This window comes from Dermacentor albipictus, chromosome 10 (genome assembly GCF_038994185.2).
Source record: "Dermacentor albipictus isolate Rhodes 1998 colony chromosome 10, USDA_Dalb.pri_finalv2, whole genome shotgun sequence".
In the NCBI taxonomy this organism is placed as follows: domain Eukaryota; kingdom Metazoa; phylum Arthropoda; class Arachnida; order Ixodida; family Ixodidae; genus Dermacentor; species Dermacentor albipictus.
The window spans coordinates 88,152,303-88,174,523 of record NC_091830.1 but is presented as its reverse complement, the minus strand read 5'-3'; the positions used below and the strand labels follow the sequence as shown (position 1 = coordinate 88,174,523).

General features: G+C 47.5%; 1 protein-coding gene across 4 annotated transcripts in view; it reads right to left on the bottom strand.

Annotated features, from left to right (window-relative positions):
- The window catches only part of LOC135910250 (uncharacterized), a 50,816-nt gene extending 28,817 nt beyond the window's left edge, over positions 1-21,999 (bottom strand). The window contains exons 1-4 of one of the 4 annotated variants that reach the window (XR_010566959.2): positions 21,705-21,999; positions 10,369-10,455; positions 10,158-10,279; positions 7,483-7,600 (exon numbers count right to left, since the gene is read on the bottom strand). Coding sequence is in view for 3 of the 4 variants with exons in the window: in XM_065442318.2 (XP_065298390.1) it covers positions 7,483-7,600; positions 10,158-10,279; positions 10,369-10,455; positions 21,705-21,879 (502 nt within the window). In the remaining variant the exon portion in view is untranslated. The remainder of the gene's footprint in view (positions 1-7,482; positions 7,601-10,157; positions 10,280-10,368; positions 10,456-21,704) is intronic. The other 3 variants (XM_065442318.2, XM_065442319.2, XM_065442317.2) reach the window with 3 other exon arrangements.
- Positions 22,000-22,221: the final 222 nt, after the last annotated feature.

Genomic DNA, 22,221 nt, shown 5'->3' with positions numbered 1-22,221 from the left:
AATCTGATTGTATGTGCAACGTGGATTGTGTAGTACTTTCTGGAAGGCACAAATGCACCAGCGATTATGCTGCAAGCTTTGCTGAGTAATGTATAAAGGCCAATGCGCTTCACCCACAGCTCTGATATTTGGCGATCGCTGACTTCGCTCACTGCTACCGTTGCGACTGAGTGTTACGGTAAAACCTCATTAATTCGGATTTAGTGGGACTCAGTGATGGTCCAGCCAGTTCAGGATTTAAGGCAATTTTTGGAACAGGAAAAATGCTATCCTGGAGCAGTTCAGGAGCAGCTACACCAGCACTTCGGAGCAGAAAAATTCATCTTTTTGGCGAAGCTTATTATTGTGCAGTTAGTAAGTGCTGCTCAACAGTGAAGCAAGACACAAAGCCAACAGCGACATGAAATTACAAATGTGCTAGAACAATTTGTGCCATCAGGCACAAGACAAAAAGTGATGGCAAATGTCTCATGCGCATTCCAAATGACTGATGTGCTTTGATATGCTTTACCACACTAGACAAAATGTGAAACTTTGCACCCAATAACAACGCTAGAAGCTTGAGAAAGGACTATGCATCTATGAACAGTGCAAAGATGCCTCTGTACGGTGTGTTGCAAAAATGGCAGTGGCAGTGGAGAACAACGTTTGTACCATCCCGTACACTCACTTTCATTGTGAGGTGGTTTGTCAGCTTCCCGTGTGTAGTGTGGCCTCTGTGAATAGATACCAGTCAATTCAGTGTAAAATCGTAACTTTTGATACACATATGCTTCACCATATAACACTGCCATACTGATGCGAAGCTAACTTTCGGGAACCGGCATTATGCAACGCATCGTGCTTTCCGAGCTTCGAAGCCACTGGCGAGGATTAGAAAGGCGGAGTTAGCGCCATGGCTAACAGCAGCGAATTGTTTTAATAAAAAACACCGCACCGAGCAGCAAGAAGCTTGGTAGCGAATGTCGAAGTAGCTAGGCCTAGCCTCGCTATGGTGGTGGATATGGCTGCCAGGGGATCTGTGTGTGAGAGCGCCTGTTCAAAGCGGCGAGATAATCAAAATGGCGGCAGGGGTGGCTTCGATCAATGCCATCCTGGACCTGCCGTCGTGGCAAAAAGTCTGCCAAATCCGACGGCGAAGAGTTTTTGTGCCTGAAATTTCAGACGTTCTTGTACATTGACTATCGGGTACAGTGCAGGTGCCGCGAAGGCATTGACCGTAGTTGCATAACCCTAATGAAAACACTACCATGAAAGCACGAAAATACTGCATTTGTGCACAGATGGCGCAAATGGCACTTGAGTGGGCATAGCCAAGAGCAGGTAAGTCAAATTGTAGCAAAATAGTGCAGTTGGACCTCCACTGCGGGACCGAAAAAAAATGTCCAAATTAATTGAATTTGAGTTAATGAGGGTATCAAGAAAACATTAAACAAATGCTTACTATGTCCACATGCTTTTATTTGCTGAATAGGTCGGCAAGTCCTGTTTCTATTTTACCCAAAGCAATGCCGAAGCTGCAGCTCTCATCTCGTGACTGATTAGCGCTCGCACTAGCGTGCATGGTGCTCGTCTTCATCTGAGACGATTTTCAGTGCCACCCGCAAAATCTCGATTATACCGCCACTGCTGTCCACCGTGATGTAAACGGTGCTCTTCATCCTCGACAGCTTTGCACTTAGTAAAAATGAAACTACTGTTTGCACAACCATTGCTGACGAAACCGCGGCCACTGCCAATGCAATCATGGACGGAGACCTTGCGGTTTTGAAGGGGCGCGGCGTATGTCGGCAGTTAGTCAAAACGAAACTACCATTTGCTGTTAACCAAGGACGAAACTACGGCTGCTATTAACGCGTTCATGGCGACTACGCAGTCATGAAGGCACCCAGCCAATGCATTGCTATGCGTGGCGATAAACGCAAAAATAAAGGCTTTGATGGCACACACAGGCATGAAGCGTTCTGACGTTGCTGTCATTCGCGTATGATTTCTGGCGAAGTTCGCGTATGACCATGGATGTGAGCTCCTCCACTTCGTTTCAGTGGACGCCGACGCAGTTTCTGTTCTTTTGCGTCATACATTTGTGGCAATTGCTCCGAGAGTTGTCCGAATTTACCAATGTGCAGCCATATACATCCGAATTCACAAGAGGTTCATTGCACTAAATAATGCATATGTCTACTGGGACCAAAGGACGAGTCCGATTATCCGAATTAACGAGCTGTTATAGTACATGTGTTGCTGGGCACAAGTTTGCCCAACTAAGAGATAAATTTGTACCTCACAGTTTTCATACCCTGTCGTTCTTTACCATCACTGCGTGACAATATACAGTAATTTATCTATATACAGTAAAAGTGTAAAAGATCTCAGCATACAAAAAGAACAAACTCTGTAATAAATCCAAACAGTATGATCATGAATGAAAGTTTAATAAAACGAAGCAATAGCAGGCATAAATAGGTTGCTTAGAAGCACCATAAAGAAACACCGTTAGACCTTTGCACTAAACACAACAGTGTTTGTTTTGCTGGTATTAATCATCAAACCATTTTCAGTTTCCCAAGTACTCATTTTCGTTGGTGCTATGTTTGTCCAATGAAAAAGTTCTGTGGTTATTTTAGAAGCTGGAAAAATGCTGTAATCTTCAACACAGATATTGAATTTGGCCTGTTTATCCAGACCAGAGTGTCTGAATTCTTTTCGGGTTCGGTTCAGGTTCATGCTTTACAGTTTGGTTCAGGGTCAACTTCAGAGCAGAAAAATATAACTGTTGGGACCAGTTTGGAGCTCCATGAACCGATTTGTTCATATGGGTCCAAACAGGCTTGGAAAAAAAAAATACATTTGAGTTCTTCTGGTTAAAAAACGTGCAATGCTTTTAGAGAAACATGCAAGTTGCTTTGGTTACTAACTGCGTAGAAGCTACTGCAGACCGTTTTCTTGAGCACAAGCACAAGTTAAAGAAACATTGCAGTTTCACCCAAAAGGCGAAACATCAATTGCTATAGCAAATTGGTAGAACACTATACGAAGTAAGGATAGTAGATTTAGAGACTTAGATGGCTAGTTGGTTGCTGGCTTGATGGAACATGGTTATAGCAGTGCGTTTTGAGGACAGGACACAGGAAGAATGCACACAGGACAGTCGCCGAATTTATCAAGAGATATATTTCCAGAATAACTATCGAAGTCTACAGATATGAACAGCGTAGAATATGCTATAGCGTTGTTAGAAATGAGTCTTTAACCTTGTGCAGATCAGGACTTTCAGTAGTGAAGTGAGACATAATAATCTGCTTTTGTGCTAACAAAATATGCTGTGGCAATGTTGTTTCTCATGTTTCTGCACAGCAACTGCTGCTCGTGTAATTTTTCCGCAGTAGAGCTCAGCTGAAGTTTGGCAACTGTCCTGTGTGAATTCTTACAGTGTCCTTTCCTCAAAACACGCATTTATAACCATGTTCTATCAAGATAGTAGATTTATAGCCTGTATAAGTTTACTAACTAAATCAACAAGCACGGTGTCACGCATGCACAGGTATACATGAACACATCTCGCTCGATGGCTGCGGAAACTTGGTGTTAAAACACTCGGTGTCAGAAGCGTGGCAGCAGCTGCGAGTGACTTGACCTTTGCAGTGTGTCGCTTCAATGTCAACTAATTGTCAAAAGCACAGCGCATATGAAGCTACATACCAGCACTCGGCACACTTTGTCCACATTGCAGATCGCTTTCAAGATATGGGCACCCCTCGTGCCGTGCCTTACACAGCAGCCGCTGCAGTAGAATGCCCCCTCCTCTTCTGCCCAATGCAGTGCGTACGGCAGAAGAAGGCACCCTTCCTCCTTGCTCATTGCAATCGTCGGCTGACCCTCGCAAGCTTTCCCTCGCACATATAGCATATGGTGACGGTGTTATCGTTGACTTTATACAGAACATACAGCAATGGCAACAGCAGAAATGTGCCTTTAGTGTCCATACAATTGCTATCACAATAAAAGAAAACACAGAAATGAGATGCCGCATAAGTTGCATGTAGGTGTCAGAAATTTTACATTCAGTGGGCTTCGTGGCACCCTCTGCACCTATGCAATGCTTTACAGTGTTACCCCTTCCCAAATTTTTCATTTCGCTGGATTCTTGAAGTTGCCTGCACTTCGCCATACTGTAGAACATAAAGTAAGATACCTAAGGGGGGATGCAGCACTTGAAAGATGAAAATCGATCTGAAAATCGCATCTTCAGTTGCTTCATTTTCATGTTCCCAAGACTCTTCTGCACTGATGTGCAACTTTTGGTTTCAAAATAAGGCTTATTTTACAAGTTATAAGAGATTAAAACGGCGGATGCACACACCCGAACGTTTAAATTGAAGTCTACACTAGCCCTACTTCAACCACCTGCAGCCCGCGAACTACACACTCCACCACCGCCCTTTTGTCTTGTTGGAAAGCTCTTGTTTCCAACGTTCCATTTTTTTTTTCAGTAAGCAACCATGCTCACCAGGCAAAAGTGAAAAAAGCAACGACAAAATAATGCGCAGCTTGTGCTTCTGCTGGTTGGTTGGCACATGTGACGAAAATGGCGGTTTTTGATTGGCTAAAAAAGCTTGCTTTCCACATTGGTGCGCCTGCGTAGCCATTATGAAAAGGTATTTCTCTTGCGAAGGTGTGTTACCCCCAACATGATTGTGCAGTTCACCATGCCCGGCGGTGCGAAGTTCCGATCTCCATCATTTCAGCCGTACACGAAAGAAAGGCAGGGGCAGAAAGCGTGTTGGAGCTGGTATTGCGTCGCGGGAGCATGTGAGGAACAATTGGGCTACAACATCTGATTACGCCGTTGTGATCGAGGACGCTTCCTCGGAAAGCATGCGCAGGGTACTTAGGCCACGTAAACGTCTATGTTATCAGCGACAGGGATATGGGCGAGATTGCTTCCCCTGACAGCGTGGACTCTGGCCGCATTAGGATAAACAGCGATGCTATACGCGACTGTGAGGTGCACGAGGACGCTTCCCGTGACAGTGCACACGATGTCGACTCCTGCCACGTGAGAATAGACACCGGTGTTATCTGTGTCGGAGAAGTGCGCGAGGTGTGCACTGGAGGTGCTTTCGTCGGTACCAGCAATGGCACGGAAGGTTTAGCCTTTTGCAGAGGCGAGCGGTGCGGCGATGGCGTCAGCATCAGATCAACCTACCGCTCCTTACATGATAGTGAACCTGGAGTGCCTCAACTTACTCCTTCGAGCTCTGCGACGTGAAACGTGCAGCAAACGAGCACAACCAGTGGGAGGTAATCACAACTATGGCCTCGCAGTGAAGCTGACTGTTTGGAACAATTGTGGAGACATCGCGGCCGGATGGAGCTCGCCCCAAGTTGATGGTAAGAAGACATGCAACCCATTCGACATCAACCCCATGGCCGCGTGGGCGATGATGTCTACAGGAAATGGCCAGACAGCCATGAATGATGTATTTGTGGCAATGGGAATGTCCCACCATGGTATGCATCACCGCACTTTTCAGCACCATTTGAAGCGAACTTTGGAACCTGCTGCCACGCAAGCGGCTGAGGCCGCTATGAGCCAGTGTGCACAGAAAGCAACCAAACTGTACGAGGACCTATGTTTTGGTCATAGAGGAAACATAGCAGTGTGCTATGACAGAGCTGTTCACAGGGTACGTGCTGGACTACGTTGCACTCTCCAATTGTTTAGGGTGCAAACTTGGACCAAAGCCCGATTCTGACGGCTACACAAAATGAAAGAAGACACACCAGTGCCAAAAAAATGCTCACGGCAAAGCTGGTCACATGGAAGTCGAAGCTGGCCTCGCACTGTTTCAAAGGTCTTTAGAGCAACATGGATTGAGGTACACAACCATCTTGTGCGGTGGTGACAGCCGTACATTTACTCCTATCCAAGAAGCACAAGTCTATGGATTTGTCGATGCCCAGAAGGAGGGCTGTGTCGATCATGTCCAAAAGCACATGGGGATGGCACTGCGTAAGTTGGTGCAGAAACAAAAAGCCGAGGGGAAGCGAAGCCTTGGTGGGAGAAGCCAGCTGACAAATGAACTCATCACCAGGCTGAGCATGTATTATGGCTGGGCTCTAAAATCCAACGACGGTGATGTGGATGCCGTGCGGAAGGCTGTGATGGTAACATACAGACATGTCAAGTCCACTGACGAATGTTCCGATCACAGCCTGTACCAAATGGTAAAAATTCATGGTTCCATCACAATGCTCCGAGCAAAGAGAGAGCCCGAACCCAGGAACCACTACAACTTGCCACAACATGTTGCAGAAACAATGCTGTCTATATATACTCGGCTATCTGAAAACACCCTGCTCCAGTCAGTCTTGCCAGTCCATTATAAGTCTTGCAAGGCAAGACTGAAAATTCTTAGAAAGCCTTCATTCTGCGATTTGGAGTTGTCTCAAAGAAACAGCATGCATCTCTCTTTGCCGTACAAGCAGCTGTTACGGAAGCTGTTCTTCGCTTCAACAGTGGGAATATGCATGTGTCTCCTGCAGTTATACAGCTGCTAGATGAATATTTCTGGCAATGCATATAGGAGAGCAAAGGAGAAAGGTCTCCGTTGAAGTGCGAGCTCCAGCAAGAAGTGAGAAGACTCTGAGTGTGAGGAAGCTGGCAAAGAGGCATAAGGATGGGATGCATCCAGATTATTCTTCAAATGCATTTTCTTGAGATCTTATGGGTATGTTCTCAATAAAGATGGTGCAGAATGTTTTTCCTCGATTTCTCAAAACAATTTTGACACACTTCCAATTTTGAAAATAAAATAGCTTCTGTCCTATTTGAGCTATCGGCTTATTTTTGCCAAAAAGATAAATCTATGCAGTAAGCAATATGCCCCCTTTCAAGGCAGTACTCTTCTCAAGTTTTTGAAAGGGGTTACATGTTTGACATGTGAAGATGACATTTTTTTTCTAGCAACTTAGATGAACTGTAACTGTTGTTCAAATTGGCATAGAACATTGATTAATACTTTATTGCACTCCCTCAACATTCTGATAGTCTTTATACTCAAACCATTGTGTTGGGATTTTTGTTTAGATGCTAATTTTCCTTGAAACAAAAAACCCAGCTTGAATGCTTTTAGAGCATATTGAAAAGCACTAATTCTATGACAAATTTATTTACACGTTTATAATCTGCACATTAAATACACAAAGTGTGAAAATGTCGTTCAGATCTGCGCACAAATAAAAAAGTTGCCTTTCAAGTGTAGCCTCCCCCTTAACTACAGATGTATTACGTGTTCATGCGATTTTAATGAAAGAAGGCACCTGACACAAATCATTATGCTTCTGTTTATTCTAGAAAAAAAGAATTCCTACGTTTTCATTTTAAAAAGCAAATCGAAGCTATGACAAAGGTCTGCAAACATGCACTCCAGCAGAGTAGTTTATTTCAAGGACTCATACAATCACCGAAACACTTACCAGAAATTTCTTTTTTATCGGCGAGTTGCTTCTTTAGCTGCTCATTGTCCTGTTCAAGTTTTTCAATTTGCTGCAGAAGATCAGTGCTCAAAGGGGAAGCTTCCACAAAGGAAACATCCTGCAAAGAGACAAACGTAAGACTGTGATCGCATGATATGTTTTTTGGCCAACAGATCCCATGTAAACAAGAAAAGACTCAATCGTGCCATGTGGCTTCATTGCTTGACGCAGCCGCACACAGCAGTAGCTTCGCCGCAGTACTCGGGCTCTCAGTACTGTTTCAGAATTGACGAATCTCGCGAAATGTTGCGCGTTGGATTCATTGCAGTTGCTCTGCTTGCGTCTTGTGTGTTCAAGAGCTACAGTCACGGCATCGAGAAAGCGCAAACCTTTGACCATCAAGAAAAGTTCAACATACTTGCAGTTGTCGACCAGAACCCAAAGAAAAAGTGGGTTAACACAGCCAGTGAGCTTGGCTTGCCAGCACCAACTGTCAATGCGATCGTGTCAAAGCACAAGAAAATCGAAGCAAATTCCTTAGTGTTCGGTGCCAAGAGAAAGCAAGCCCATGGAGCAAGGCATGGGGAACTTGAAGCACTGTTCAAGTGGTTCAAGCAGTCGAGGGGTTCCAGCATAAACTATGATGGCAGCATTCTTCAGGAAAGAGCATTGGAGATTTCCAAAGTTTTGGGAACTGACGACTTTACCGTGTCGAATGGCTGGGTCTGCCATTTCCGTATAAGACATAGCATTGCCTATCTACAGATAAACACAGAAGCAGCGAGCGTGAACTTACTTGATGTTGAGAGCTGGATTGCACTGCTCCTTAGTATTATCAATGCTTATGACCCATGTGATGTGTAAAGTGTGGATGAGCTTGGCCAGTTCATCAGGGTAAAGCCCAGCAAGTTCCCATGCACAAAGGGAGAGTCCTGGTACGGTGGTAAAACCAGCAAAGATTGGGCAGAGGTACTCCTCTGCTGTAACGAACATGGCAGTGACATGAAGCACCGTGTGATCAGAAAGGCAAAGAACCCAAGGTGCTTGCGTAACATCTGTCACTTCCCTTGGGTTTGTTTACAAGCATAACATGAAGGCTTAGATGACGTGCAACATCTTCAAACACTTCTTTAGATATCTCGATGGACGACTGGGGTGCAAAGGGCACGAAGGGGTGTTTATGGACGATGTGCAGCTCATCTGAAAGATACGTCATTCTTCCGTAATTCGCACATCATTTTTCTTCCACTGGATGCGGGTGTTATCAAAAATGTAAAACAAATTTATAGGGAGTGCAACATGCATCAATGCTTGTTCACGTGCCCAGGGGCGAGGATCCTATGAAGCTATCACGGTTGGATGCAATGCATTACCTGAGCCAGTAGTGAGAGAGCGTAAACCACGAAACAGTAAAAAACTGCATTAAAAAGTGCGGTTCTCGGCACAACCCAGCAGAAGAACAGCCCCGCATTATCGACAACATGCTCGAAGACGAAACAGAAGAGGAGTTCCACTGCACTGGCGCCGAAGGCGCGTTTCAAGATTTCATCACGGCAGACAACATCTGGACGAGCAAGCTACAAAGCATGGCACTGGTTGTGGAGGAAATAAAAAGCAGCGAAGCACAACCACACGAAAACAACGAGGACGATTGCATGCGTTTGCCGGCGGCTTTTGCAGAAGTACTCTCTGGACTAGACGTGCTGAGCAGCTTCTCTCAAGCCAAGGACAACATAAATGCAGAAGGCCTGCAGTGCAATATGGAAGCGGTCGCATGTGAAATCAACACTTCTGTGCCCACCGTGGTAACTCTGTGGCTATGGCATTGCTCGAGGTCATCGGTTTGATCCTGACCGCGGCAGTCGCATGTCAACGGGGGCGAAATAAATACTCGTGCATTTAGATTTAGGGGCACATTAAATACCACCGCGGTGTCAAGATTGATCCGGAGTCCAGCACAATGGCGTGCCTCATAACACGATTGTGGTTTTGGCCCGTACAGCCCCATAATCCAATTCAAGTTTGCGATGTGCCATGTGAGGAAATGACAATGCTCAACCCTCTCAGAGGTTATGAATATGGCACAAAACAATGCCTAAAGCAAACAGCTCTCCATGTGTGTTCTGTGTACTATGCAGACAAGCAGCAGTGATGCACGCAGATAACGTTTGACATCAACTCACCACTCTCATGTTGGACTAAACGTTGAATAAATTAAACATTCACCATCAACATTGCCACTAATTATCGCCAATCAAAGCAAACAGCACAGAAAGCTTCGCTTACATAATAGATATTTGACAATGTTATCACTGTGCAAATGCCTCTTGTCACACGTTAAGTATTGTTCATCAGTCGTCTTCAAAAAGAAATTGCTATCTTATAATTAGCTAATACTTTGAAACCTCATATATTGGCACTGTATAAAGATTGTTTACTTCGCTTTTCCACCCCAATTACTTGACTCCCTGCATTTCTTTAATTTACTGTTACTGTATGGCATAGTTATTTAAATAACTTCCTGATACGTCCATATAGCTGCCTGGCCTAACTTAAATTGTATTGTATTTTCTAGCCACAAAATATACTTTTATGAATGTGTGAAGTTTTCTAATTTAAGTACACAACAAAATGCAGGCATCTTGCTTTGCCATAAAATTATGGATATTGGTTACCTTGCGCTGCTCTAGCTGTTGGTTTTCATCGGGTAAGGCAGGCTTCTCGTCCTCCGATTCCACCAAAATGACATCATCGTCGATCACGGGCTGTGCTGGTTCCAGCGTGTCACCGTCCCAGCCTGAAGTGACAAACATGACAAGATAGGAGTCACTAAACTCCTACCACTCTTGCTCGCTGCAACACAGTTAGGCACTAGGGCTTACGTACCCTGACATGCTGACTGGTCAAGCGATGGTGGCGGGGCAGCCTGCCAGTTGACTAAAATATATTCTTCCTGTCCAAGTACGTTTTTGCCTGGAGTGTTGAAAATAAAAACAAAGTTGTGAGCGGATTAAACTCGGGCAGGAAACCGCCAAACACGGCAACTTTTTTAACACTAAAAGTATCTAATACATTAAGGTCCCCAATAACATGAGAAGCACCTTCATGCTCTAATCCGATACACGTTCATTTTTAGGTGTTTCTCATCACAGGGCAACAGTGGGGCTATGTCTCCAAAGGCTCTGCAATGCAGGGCCCCGACTTTTTTCTTTCTTTTTGTACCACATGGGGTTTCAAATTCTGCACCCATCAAAATGCGGCTGCCATGGCCACGGATCGCACCTGCGACCTTGTGCTCAGCGAGAGAACACCAAGCCACTCAGCCAACGCGACGAATCCAACAGCCAATAGATGGTGGATGGATGTTATGAGCGTCCTCTTTGCAACAGGGCGGTGGGTTGTGCCATCAATCTCTTGCTATTATACTACCTAACGTCCTACCTAGGTTAAAAAAAAAAAAAACACGTGAATTCCCATAACCAAAATTTCTGACCACCATTGTAAACTCTGTTTTCGTACATCTCAATTTTTTGTCACTTTCCTACTTTCCTTCCACCAATCTTCCAATCGCCTCTTACTAATCTTTATTGTGGACATACTTACTTTCCCCCTGCTCTCACTGAACCCAAGGAGGCCAGTGGTGTCTAAAGCGACCACTGGGCAGATATCTTCACATTCTAATAAAACATGCTCCATCGTTTCCCTAGCTTTACCGTAGCAAGCAAAACAGTGAGCGCCACTTGTCGAGCAACAGGCGAAGCTGCAGCGCTCTGTCACAGTAGCCGCGTGTTTTCACTGCGTCAAAAATAATTGAAGACTCCTTCACTCCGTTCCAGTTTTCATACATGACATAGACCTCACACTTCTCGAACTGATTGTGTGTGGCAGAATCTTCTTTTTAAAAGTGCTACTGTTCACCAAGCTCATTGAGGCTCAGCACTGAAGGAAGATTACGCATTAAAAATATACATTCGTAGACTGCCGATACCAGCATGGAGCTGGTGCGAGCAACATGCACTCCAACAATTGTAGATCGCACTCCTTCAAGTCGTAGATCGAAACACTGCTGATGTGTCGTCGAGTGACCACACTAGGTGTTGCATGGGCACCCTGCAATGAAGTTTGCCTGTACATGTCGCGCCACCTAGCAGCAGTGGTGAGCACCCCCGGGTAGGCCCTCACCATCATTTCACCATTTTCCATGGTGTGCTCAGGCCCGCCTGAAAGCCTGCTTTTTCAATGAATTCACCGCAGCCTCTTGGCAGTTCCTCCGTGACAAGGGTGAACAAAAAGAACAAGCACAGATACTGCTGCATTAAGGATTGTTACAACCGCGAAGGGGATGTTCGCATCAAATTGTACCGCTTCCCTTCAAAACCGGGGGAAGTAATCCGGCGGCTGAAGTGAATCATCGCAGTTAGTGTTCGTCTTCAGAATTTCTGTTAAACGAACTAAGACATAAATGCAAAAACAAGGGAAAAAAATGAAAAAAAACCATCAGCTGCATCCATAAAAACACACAATAAAACGACAACTGCATAAAAACGCGTGAACTTATTCCCGCTGTTTTAAATCAGTTTAAATAGTTGTTTAGCTTCTCTTGCTCCAAAACAAACACGCAGTGGTTGTTCTGTGTCAAATCTAGCTTCATAAGTGCTCCGTGCTGGAGCTTTGTACGCACTGTGCTTCTTCCTGTGCCAAGATCAAGACGCGAATGCTGGAACCGAGCTCGTTCATGCCAATGTTTTCTCACACTTAGAACAACAGAACTAAGGCTAGAGTACACTGCAGCACATGCTGAGTATTCGAAAATTAGCATTTCTCTCATAGACGCTAGCGCATATTTGTTCAGTCTTCACGTTGCTAAGTTTCAGTTGATTGCTCCCTATCATGCTTCAGCGGTGATGCCCTCTCACATTCGAGCCCGAACAACAATACCATAATATGCTCAAGTCACTTTGTCCACGGAGAAAAAAGCACTTACCTGCCAATTCGTCAAAACCTCTACAATTGTGAGGTGCAAGGCACGCTCCAAGTAATGAAGCGACAAATGACAGTTGAAAGACGTCCGCGGCCATATTTGGTCACTTATGTGGCATAAAATAATGATTCGTTAACTCGGAGTTCGACGTCGTAAGCATGCTTGCTTTGTTGTGGCAAATACTTTGCGACCTGTGGTGGTTGCTAGTTGCTATGGTGTTGTGCTGCTAAGCACGAGGTTGCGGGATCAAAACCTGGCCGCGGCAACCAAATTTCAATGGGGCCGAAATACCAAAATACCTGTGTAATTGGATTTAGGTCTACGTTAAAGAACCCCAGGTGGTCCAAAATATTCCAGAGTCTCCCACCACTGCGTGCCTCCTAATCAGATCGTGGTTTTGGCACCTAAAACACCACAATTTAATCTAAGCACCTCGCCTGTGATGTCTGTGCTGCTTACTTCTTTGACACGATATACATGGTTGTAGTCGTAAATTTGATGTCCTTTTTCAAGCGTTAGTGGTGCAAAACGGGCCTCTATGTTTTCGATTGCCTGAAAAATGCAATTCAGAACGTCCGGCAGGTTTCAAACAAGCGTCGCAAAAGCATACCTCCGTAGCAACGGCCACATCAGTGTTTCGAGCAACTGACGCTGTGGCGCTGACGGCTGAGCCAATCGCTGCGCCGCCTGTCCATTGAAGCAGAGAAAGAAATATAACAAGAGGGGACACTCCCCGAAAAGTGGCAGTTGGCAATACGTCACGCCGACCATTTGCTGCCGTGAGCATCGAAATAAAGAGAATGTAAAATGAGGTTAACAGAAATTGTTTCGTTTTCTTTATTCTTTCCGGCCAAAAGTAAAGATATCTGCGCATAAATTAAATTAAACTTTGCGGCTTACTTTGGCTGCCTAGCGACAGGCGAATTGGCGACTGACGAGCCAGGTGCATGCATCATTCGTTAGACACACCGCCGAAGCGAGCGAGATCAGGCATGCATCTGAGCGTTGGCCTATTCGGTCGCCGATCTGCCTGTTTTTCTATTTTTGAATTTAGCCTGGTTTGGTGGGCTCCCGGCGAATTCTTATGTTCCTTCTGAACTTTGACATGGCACCACTGTACTATTGGATAATGGCAAGGTGAGAAATTTCGTTCGACAGTGTGCAAAGCATTTCGCAATTAGGCTTACGGCATGGCACCTAGGCTAGGCTAGACTTGTGACGCAGTTGATGAAAAACAGCATGGCTGTCGTGGCACAGTTAATTTGAATGAATGAATCGTATTGGGAGATGTTTGCGATGCTTTCTATGAGCCCCAATATTATTTTAACTTATTTCGGTATTTTTTGGGCACGCTGAGCCCACAGGGTGATGTGACTCAGTTTCGCGTGTACTGAATCTTACTGTGCCAAGTTTTGGGGCTTTCTCTGACTCCCAACACCATTGTAACCAATTTCGTTACTTTTTGGAGTACTTTTCAAGCATAGTGAGTGCGCATGGCGCTGTGACACGCTTAGTGAAAAGCACCTCGGCCGTGGTGCACAGTTAAATGTTGCGCTTTAGCGCACTGACAAGGCAAGTTTTTGGTGCTTTCTCTAATGCCCAACATTGTTGAAAATTATTTGCGGTGCTTTTTTTTGTTACTTATGAGGCATGCTCACTGCGCCTGCCGTGACTCAGCGAAAAGCAGCTCGGCCATGGTGACATAGTTTGGCACCTACTCAACCTTACTGCTACAAATTTGTAACAATGTTATGGCCTAGCAAAAATTTATGCCTTGTTTTTGTACTCATGCTTGTAGAAAATGCAACGAGCAATTGCCAAGAGTGATAACACAGGAGCGCGTTGCTTGCATCGGCAGTACATGCAAAAGATAACGCCAAGAAGCTCAAACACCAGGAACTTGTAACTAAAAAATTCTGTCTTCTGAACAACCGAAGACAGGCTTTGCACCCACACATTTGTGTTGAGTGCGTGTAGAAGAAATTGTGCAAACGTCCAGCATGATCTGGTTGAGAGCCTGTGTTGTGGCCACCTCTGTGTGTTTGTAGTGTAATATTGCGTCGGTTGTAGCCAAGTTCTGGAAACGCACAGTAGCCCATGTATTCGTGCTATTAAAGTGCAGGAAATAAAGCCCGGGAAGAGGAGAATGCTTCTAAATAGAATGTTTTTGTGGTATGTACGGTATCAATTGTGTGGGATGAGTCGGGCATTTTCTATGCCGTGTATGCAAAAGTGAACCGCTTTAGTTTGTAAAGCCGCCCATTCATCACTTTCGCACGCTTCGCCTATATACGCATTACTCTAGCATGTTAATGCCAAAATGAAACTTGCTTGTAATTTAATTTTTTCAGCTGGCGTCGTCTGGTGGAGCTTTCTACGGGAACTACTGCTGCTTACCTGGCGCCACAACGTTGGATGAATGCACAAAAAGCCTGCAACGAGCATTTATATAGAATAAAATAAACATTTTCTCATTTCACAAGGCGTCTTGTGTCTTTATGAAACTGCACGTGGAACATATTCGATGCAGGCTTGTAAAGATAATTCACAATTTTACTTAATAATAAAATGATTTCGCACGAAGACCGCACACGGTTGAGCTGTAGATGCAAAAAAAGAAAGACACCAGCGCAGCCAGCGTGACACGTACCAGCTAGCATTCAAAATGCCGCACGCACAAAACCTAAAGTTTGGTTCAGGTATTAACGCCGGCGGCTTGGTGTGCTGCAGTCAATTCGGCCGCTGGACTCTATGGGAGTGTGCGCTCTTGTTGTGTTGCTATCTCTATGACTGATTGGAGCCTATAGACTGGCCGCATGCAGCGACCATCGTGCAAAGCAGCTCGCCAGGTTTGCTCTTTACTGCTGACAGAGTACAGAGAGAATTAATTCTATGTTCATTTAACCGCGACATAATTGGCCATACGCGAAAATGCTCAGGAAAATAAATGCTTCACGACTAGCACCGTTTTTATTGCAAGCGCCGTCGGCTGCTGCTTTGACAACTGTGAGCGATCAGCGGCAGCGGGCCGAGCGTGGTGCTCCAGTTAGAGAAGTTTACCGTACTAATATGGCCCATCTGGAACAAAGGAAAATTTCACAGAGCTGTTTGTCTTACGACGACAGCCCTTTTTCGCGCACGGTAAATACAGAAAAGCCTCAAACGGCGCACTGTTCTCTCGACTGCATGTACTGATAACCATCACCGATGAAGACGGTAGGCCTTGCTCGCTGGCAGTAGGTGTCGCCGGTTACAAAGAAGCCTCTGCTAGCAGTTGAATGCATAGTTTTCTGCGCACTCTTTAACGCATACATGAATATTAAGAGGCTAAATGAAAATACATTTGGATATTTATACACCGTCGGCAGAAAAGAGCAAACTAGGTGAACATAGCTGCGCGCTGCCCGTCGGCGAGACCAACTGCCCTCAGATAGTGGGTTTCGATCTCTTCAGTGGTGTAGTGCTGGGAGCTGATTGTTATATGAGGCGTACTTTCGACACAAGGGTACGGGGCGGGGGCGTGCGTCAGCAGGCTCAAGTTCTTCCGCAGCCAGGCTCCACGTCGTGGCCTAGGACTCGCCGATTTTCGACATGTGGCACACAGGCCTTGTACCGTCGTCTGTGTCGTCGTACATGCTGACCGTCGAAATCTGCGGGCACCCCATTTCCATGGAGCTGGACACAGGGGCCAGGGTGTCGATCATGGCCGGGAAACTTTTCAGGCGTAGTTTCCTCGGCGTGTCTGTCGAGGCTTCAGGCGTGATGCTGCGCAGCTACTCCGGGCAGCTCTACCAGGTCCAGGGTCAGGCACAGGTCAGCATTCGCTTTGGCGACAGGGAGGCAACCCTTCCCCTTTACTTAACCAAGGGGTCGTCGCCGATGCTGCTTGGCCGAAACTGGATTCATGCACTGGGTGTTCGTCTGCCAGAGTACATGGAAGCCAGCCGGCATGTGGTGAAAGACGTCCCCAGCCTCCTGACCGAGTTCAAGTCTCTGTTCCAGCCAGGGGTGGGCACATTTGCCGGCACGACGGCTGGCATCTATGTACCTGAGGGAGCTCGGCCACGTTTTTTGAAGCCTCGCCCACTGCCGTTCACCCTGAAGGACGGGGTCACCCGGGAACTGCAACGGTTACGGTGAGAGGGCATCCTGGTGCCCATCAAGACATCTGAATGGGCAGCTCCCATCGTACCAGTCCTCAAGCGAGATGGCAGTGTCAGGATATGCAGGGATTTCAAGGTTACCATCAACCCCGTAGCTACCGTCGAGAAGTACCCATTGCCCCAGAATGAAGATCTCTGGTCAGTGTTGTCTGGTGGATAGAAGTTTACCAAGCTTGACCTCAAAGGTGCTTACCAGCAGCTGGTGCTCCAGGATGCCTCCTGGAAGTGTGTCACAATATCGAACACTTTGGGGCTCTCCCAGTACACGCGCTTACCGTTTGGCATGGCCTCAGCCCCTCCCATTTGCCTCAAACGGGGCACGAGGCACATGATGGTGTACTTGGATGACATTCTGGTTACTGGCAGCGATGACGGAGACCACCTGCAAAACCTGCACAACATCCTGGCACGGCTGCAGGACGCCGGCTTTAAGCTCAAGCTGAAAATGTGCATTTTCCTGGCCCCCAGTGTTGAATACTTGGGATATGTCATTTCCCAGGCTGGCCTAGCCCAGGCTCTCCGCAAAGTTGATGCTGTGCTCAAGACGCCCAAGCCCCAGAACAAGAAGGAGCTTCAGAGCTACCTCAGCCTCATCAACTTCTACAGAAGTTTCCTGCCAAACCTATCAGAGCATCTTCTGCTCCGAGATGGTCAGCAATGGGTCTCGAAGAAGGAGCAGGGCCGGGCCTTCCAGCGCAGCCAGGAGCTAATCGTCAAGGCTCCAGTCCTGGTACACTTCGATCCTGCCAAGCCTGTCGTCCTGACCGTAGATGCGTCACCGTACGGCGTGGGAGTCGTCCTGGCACACTGGGACAAAGATGGCCAGGAACACCCTGTGTCATTCTTTTGCTTCTCGTCAACTTCATGCTGGAGAGCATTGCTACAGCCAGTTGGACAAGGAAGGCCTGGCCCTCATGTTTGGTGTCGAACGCTTCCACCAGCATCTGTGGGGCCATGAGGCGTCACGGACCACAAGCCGCTATTGGGGCTGCTGGGGCCTGACAAGGCAGTTCCTGTGCAGGCATCACCTCGAGTGGTACACTGGGCCTTCAGGCTGGCAGCTTAGTTACCAGTTGGCTTACCGTCCAGGAAAGGACTTGGGACCTGCTGATGCCCTGAGCCGCCTGCCCCTGCCAGAGGTGCCTGATGCTGTTCCAGAACCTGCTCAAGTGTTCATGCTGGAGCCCGCGTACCCGCAGCTGCTCTCCAGATTTGCGGTATCGCAAGCGACCAGCTGGGACCCAGTCCTGTCTCACTTGGTCAAGGCGGTGTCCCGTGGGGAGGAATCGGTTCAGCAGGCCTATAGCCACAAGGCTGCTAAGCTGAGCTTGCAGCAGGGCTGCTTCCAGCAGGGGTTCCAGGGTGGTGATCTCACAAAGTCTCCGGTCCAGGGTCCTGCAGTTACTGCATGCGGGTCATCCTGGCGTGGAAAAGACCAAGATGGTGGCCCGGTCCCATGTTTGGTGGCCTGGCCTGGACCAGGACATCATTCACATGGTGCAGAGCTGCCAAATCTGCCAGGAGCATCAGCGGGCCTCACGTCATGTGGAAATTACCCCCTGGCCGTTCCCACAGAGACCCTGGTCTCACCTGCATGTGGATTTTGGGGGACCTTTCAAGGGCCATTACTTCCTGGTGGTGGTGGACGCCTTTTCGAAGTGGGTGGAGGTTTTACCTGTCGCCACTCCATCAGCAGGCACGACCATTGCAGCGCTACGACAGGTCTTCGCCACACGAGGCTTGCCAGATGGCATCGTGCCCGACAATGGTCTTGCTTTTGTGAGCAGAGTACCTGGCCTGGCTGACGGGTAACGGAATCCACCAGATGATGGTTCCGCCGTACCACCCTGCTTCAAATGGCACAAACCATCAAGGACAAGCTGAAGAAGAGCCAGACCGGGGATTTCCAGACACAGATTGCCCGAATACTGTTCCAGTACCGGACACCCCCCTCCTATGTCCCTGGCCGTGCCCCCTGTGAGCTCCTGCTGGGTTGGATGGTCAAGAACACCCCTGGACGTCTTGCATCCGGACCTCCCATTCACTGTGCTCCTGAAGCAGCTGAAGAAGGAGCTGGCTGCTGATGAAGCATGCCGTTTCGGGCCTTTGCCGGAGTCGGGAGCTCATTTTCGCCAGGAACTTCCGTCCTGGCCCACCCTGGTCCGCCGGACAGCTGGTGTCTCCTGCCAGCACCTCATCGCTGCTCGTCTGCATGCCAGATGGGGCCACGTGGCATAGACACGCTGACCATGTCAGGCCTCGCCTCGGGACCTGGTCAGCAGCCTTGATTGCCACTTCCGACTTTCAGCCCGCAGGAGGCAGCACCAGTCTCTTCCAGCGGAGCCCTGCCCACCACGGAGGCAGCAAGCATTGCCAGTGGTGCAGCACCCGTTGGGCCAGTGTCGAGCGCGTCACCACTCACGAGGCCAACCAGTGCGGATTCTCCGGATGGAGCGAGGCTGTCTCAGGCAGCACATGGCATTGCCACACCCGGCCCGTCAACACCGGTGCCCAGGCGGAGTACTCAACGACGGAGGCCACCGGACCGTTACTCGCCTGGGTAGCAGGCACCGTCGACCCGGCTAGGACAGAGGCAGAGCCTCGTACTTTGAACTCGGACGTTTGTTTATTTTAGTTAACAAACAAACTGGGAGTAAGGGGGTGTAGTAAGCATGCAACGCCCCCTCTGGCATAATAATCGTTGGCCCGCCAGGCTTGGTGGCCTGACAGGCTCAGTAGGCAACATTGGTCATCACACCGCAATAAAAGCAAATTAAAATTACAACTTATTGAACAAATAGTTGTAGGGGGAGATGTTCCACAGGACTGGAAATCAAGCAGAATGATATTAGTTTACAAAGGTAAGGGAAGCAACAACAACATTAAATCCTACAGGCCAAGAACTGTCACATCAGTCATATGCAGAGTAGCAATGAAGATGGTAAAAATGAGAATGAAGGAATGGGCAGAATGTGAAGAGATATTGGGAGAGCTGCAGAATGGATTTCGAAGGAACAGAAGGCTAGATGATAATTTATTTATAACACAGTGCATAGAGATAGCGGCAGCCTGGCAGAAACCGCTATGGATAGCTTTTTTAGACATAATGCAAACGGAGAAAAGTTATGGAGCCAGTTGAAGGTACATGGTCTTGGTAGAAAGTTGGTTAGATTCCTAGAACAAGTTTATACAGATAATGAGGTAGAGATAACATGGGAGGGGGAAAATACAAAGCCAGTTAAAATAAGAAGTGGTTTCAGGCAGGGCTGTCTATTGTCGCATCTACTTTTTATGATTTACATGAGCCCAAGTGGTAAAGAGGCTAGAACAGAGCACAATAGGAACCGACATAAGCTATATGCTGGAAGGGCAGAAGGTAGCTCAAGTACTAGCCGGACTGATGTATGTAGATGATATTGTACTGCTTGCTGACACTAATGAGGATATGTGGAGAGGAGGGAGAAAAATTGGGACTGCAATTCAGTAGGATTGGTGGAGGAACTCAAGCGAGAGATACCATAAATCGGGGAGCTAATGTTTTCTATACTATTTTAGATATTTATCTTGGGGGGAGGAGGGGAGGGGAATTTCGTTTAAGGAGAAGGGGATATAAAGAAAAAATAGGAGGGGGAGCAAAAGGCTAGGTGGCGCCAGCCGCCACCCGTTACAAAGGGTGTAGCCGCCATCCATCCATAAACACCGATGAGCACAGCTGCTCGGCAGTCAGTCATTGTTCATCACCACCACGCTGCGGAGCGCCCGTCTAACGGAGGGTGCCTCGAGCCCTCCCTTGTTCACGAACCCGGGCGGATCTTGACACATGTCAGTGACAACTGAGTGACACCACTGCGCTTTCGCAAGCTCTGTCCATCCTGAGCTTTCCACATTTCCGGCAAAATGCGGCTGCGTTTAAAGGGACACCACTAAAGATTAATATTAAGTCAAAGTGGAATGTTGAAATACCATCCCAGAAACCTTGAAACGCTTGTTTCGTGCGAAGAAAAGTCTTACTTTAAGAGAAAATGCGTTCTAAAGTGTCCGCGTACTTCTAGCGCAGTTCAAATCGCCCGCCCTCCGATCGAGGAGTGGTAACGTCATGGTCGCATAGTGACGTTGCGCCTATGGCGCCAGCTTTGACGCTCGTTGCAATGGACGACCCTGACAACGACACATTGGCTCGCGATGCTGGGCTCGACTTCAGCGATTTAAGCACTGATGAACGTGACCTGCTGATCACTGATGAACGTGATGCCCCGTCTCGCACCGAGAAAATCGGCGGTGCGCCGGAGTGCAATCCCAGCAAGCACTGCGGGCACATCAAGCACATAAATTATGATGAGTGCCTTCGTCATCGGGATAGTACCGAAATGTCGCTGGGGTGTCTCAAATCGTGTCATGCATTTACCTCAATTTCTCGGTTACTAAAGCTCTGTTCGCAATTATATTGACGCCTTAGACGTTCTAGAGCATTGCTTTATCACTTTAACTTGACTTCATAGTAACCTTTAGAGTCCCTTTAACGGCGTCCCGAAGTTTGCAGGCCGAAATAAGCTCGCGGTGCTGGCATATGACAATTTAGTAGCCGTAAGTTGGGCGATGAGAACCGGATCTGCGAGGAGCATGCAAGCAATGTGCTGCGATGGCACCTTCGGCCATCGCTTATCATTTCTCTGACGGAAACCGAAATAAACTCGAGCTCCGTTTGCCAGTGAAGCAATTTGTGCACCCATACGCAACGCAAATAGCCGGCCTTTTCACGCAAATAGCACAAAAACCGTCAATTAGTTGACCACCCCCGATGATCCTGCGCCTCTCAGCTGCAGTTATTGGCATTGCAACGTATTTTCGCTGAAGTAACGGCGCAAATAAGAGGCGCGTAAACGGCCTCGTAAGTGAAATAATGAAAGGTCAGCTGCTGTCACGCACTGTGTTCATCGAGCGGCCGTGACGCGTACATTGTGACACCGCTGCTCCGATAGGAACGCTCCTCTGAATAACCGGCGACGGTTTGAACAAGTAGAGAGCTGCAGGAAATTCGGGCACCAATAAGAACAAAAGGACATGTCGAAGACACTTACCAACGCGAGTGTGACAGACCGGTGAATGTCCGCAGTAGCAACACCAGCCGGACTGGACTGACCCGCTTTCACCGACGCATACTTCTGTGTGGGAGCGCGAAAAGCCGTCGCAATCACACATGTCGCGAAAGCAGCGTCCTCGTGCTACGCCGCGGACATCGATGTTTGTAAACATTCTGCCTGATCACGCCGTCGTTTTAACACAACGCTGCCAAAGACCGCACTGACAGCTGACACGCTCTGTACCAACCGCACGTATTCTGCCGCAAAGACGCGCAAAAACAGCCCAAGAGCCCGCCAAAACTGCGAACCAATGGAAGGGCGAATCTCGAGTGCGTGGCTCCTTCTGCGGCGAAGTTGAGAACGTTTAGATAACTCCAGCTCTACAGTACACGAACAAAAAAAAACAAAGAGAATTGTGAAAGACAGCGAAAAGATACATACTATATTATTGTGGTCCCTAAAACGCCTGCCTTGCGTTAAAAGGGACTGGGACCAAACTTGCTAACTTTATTTT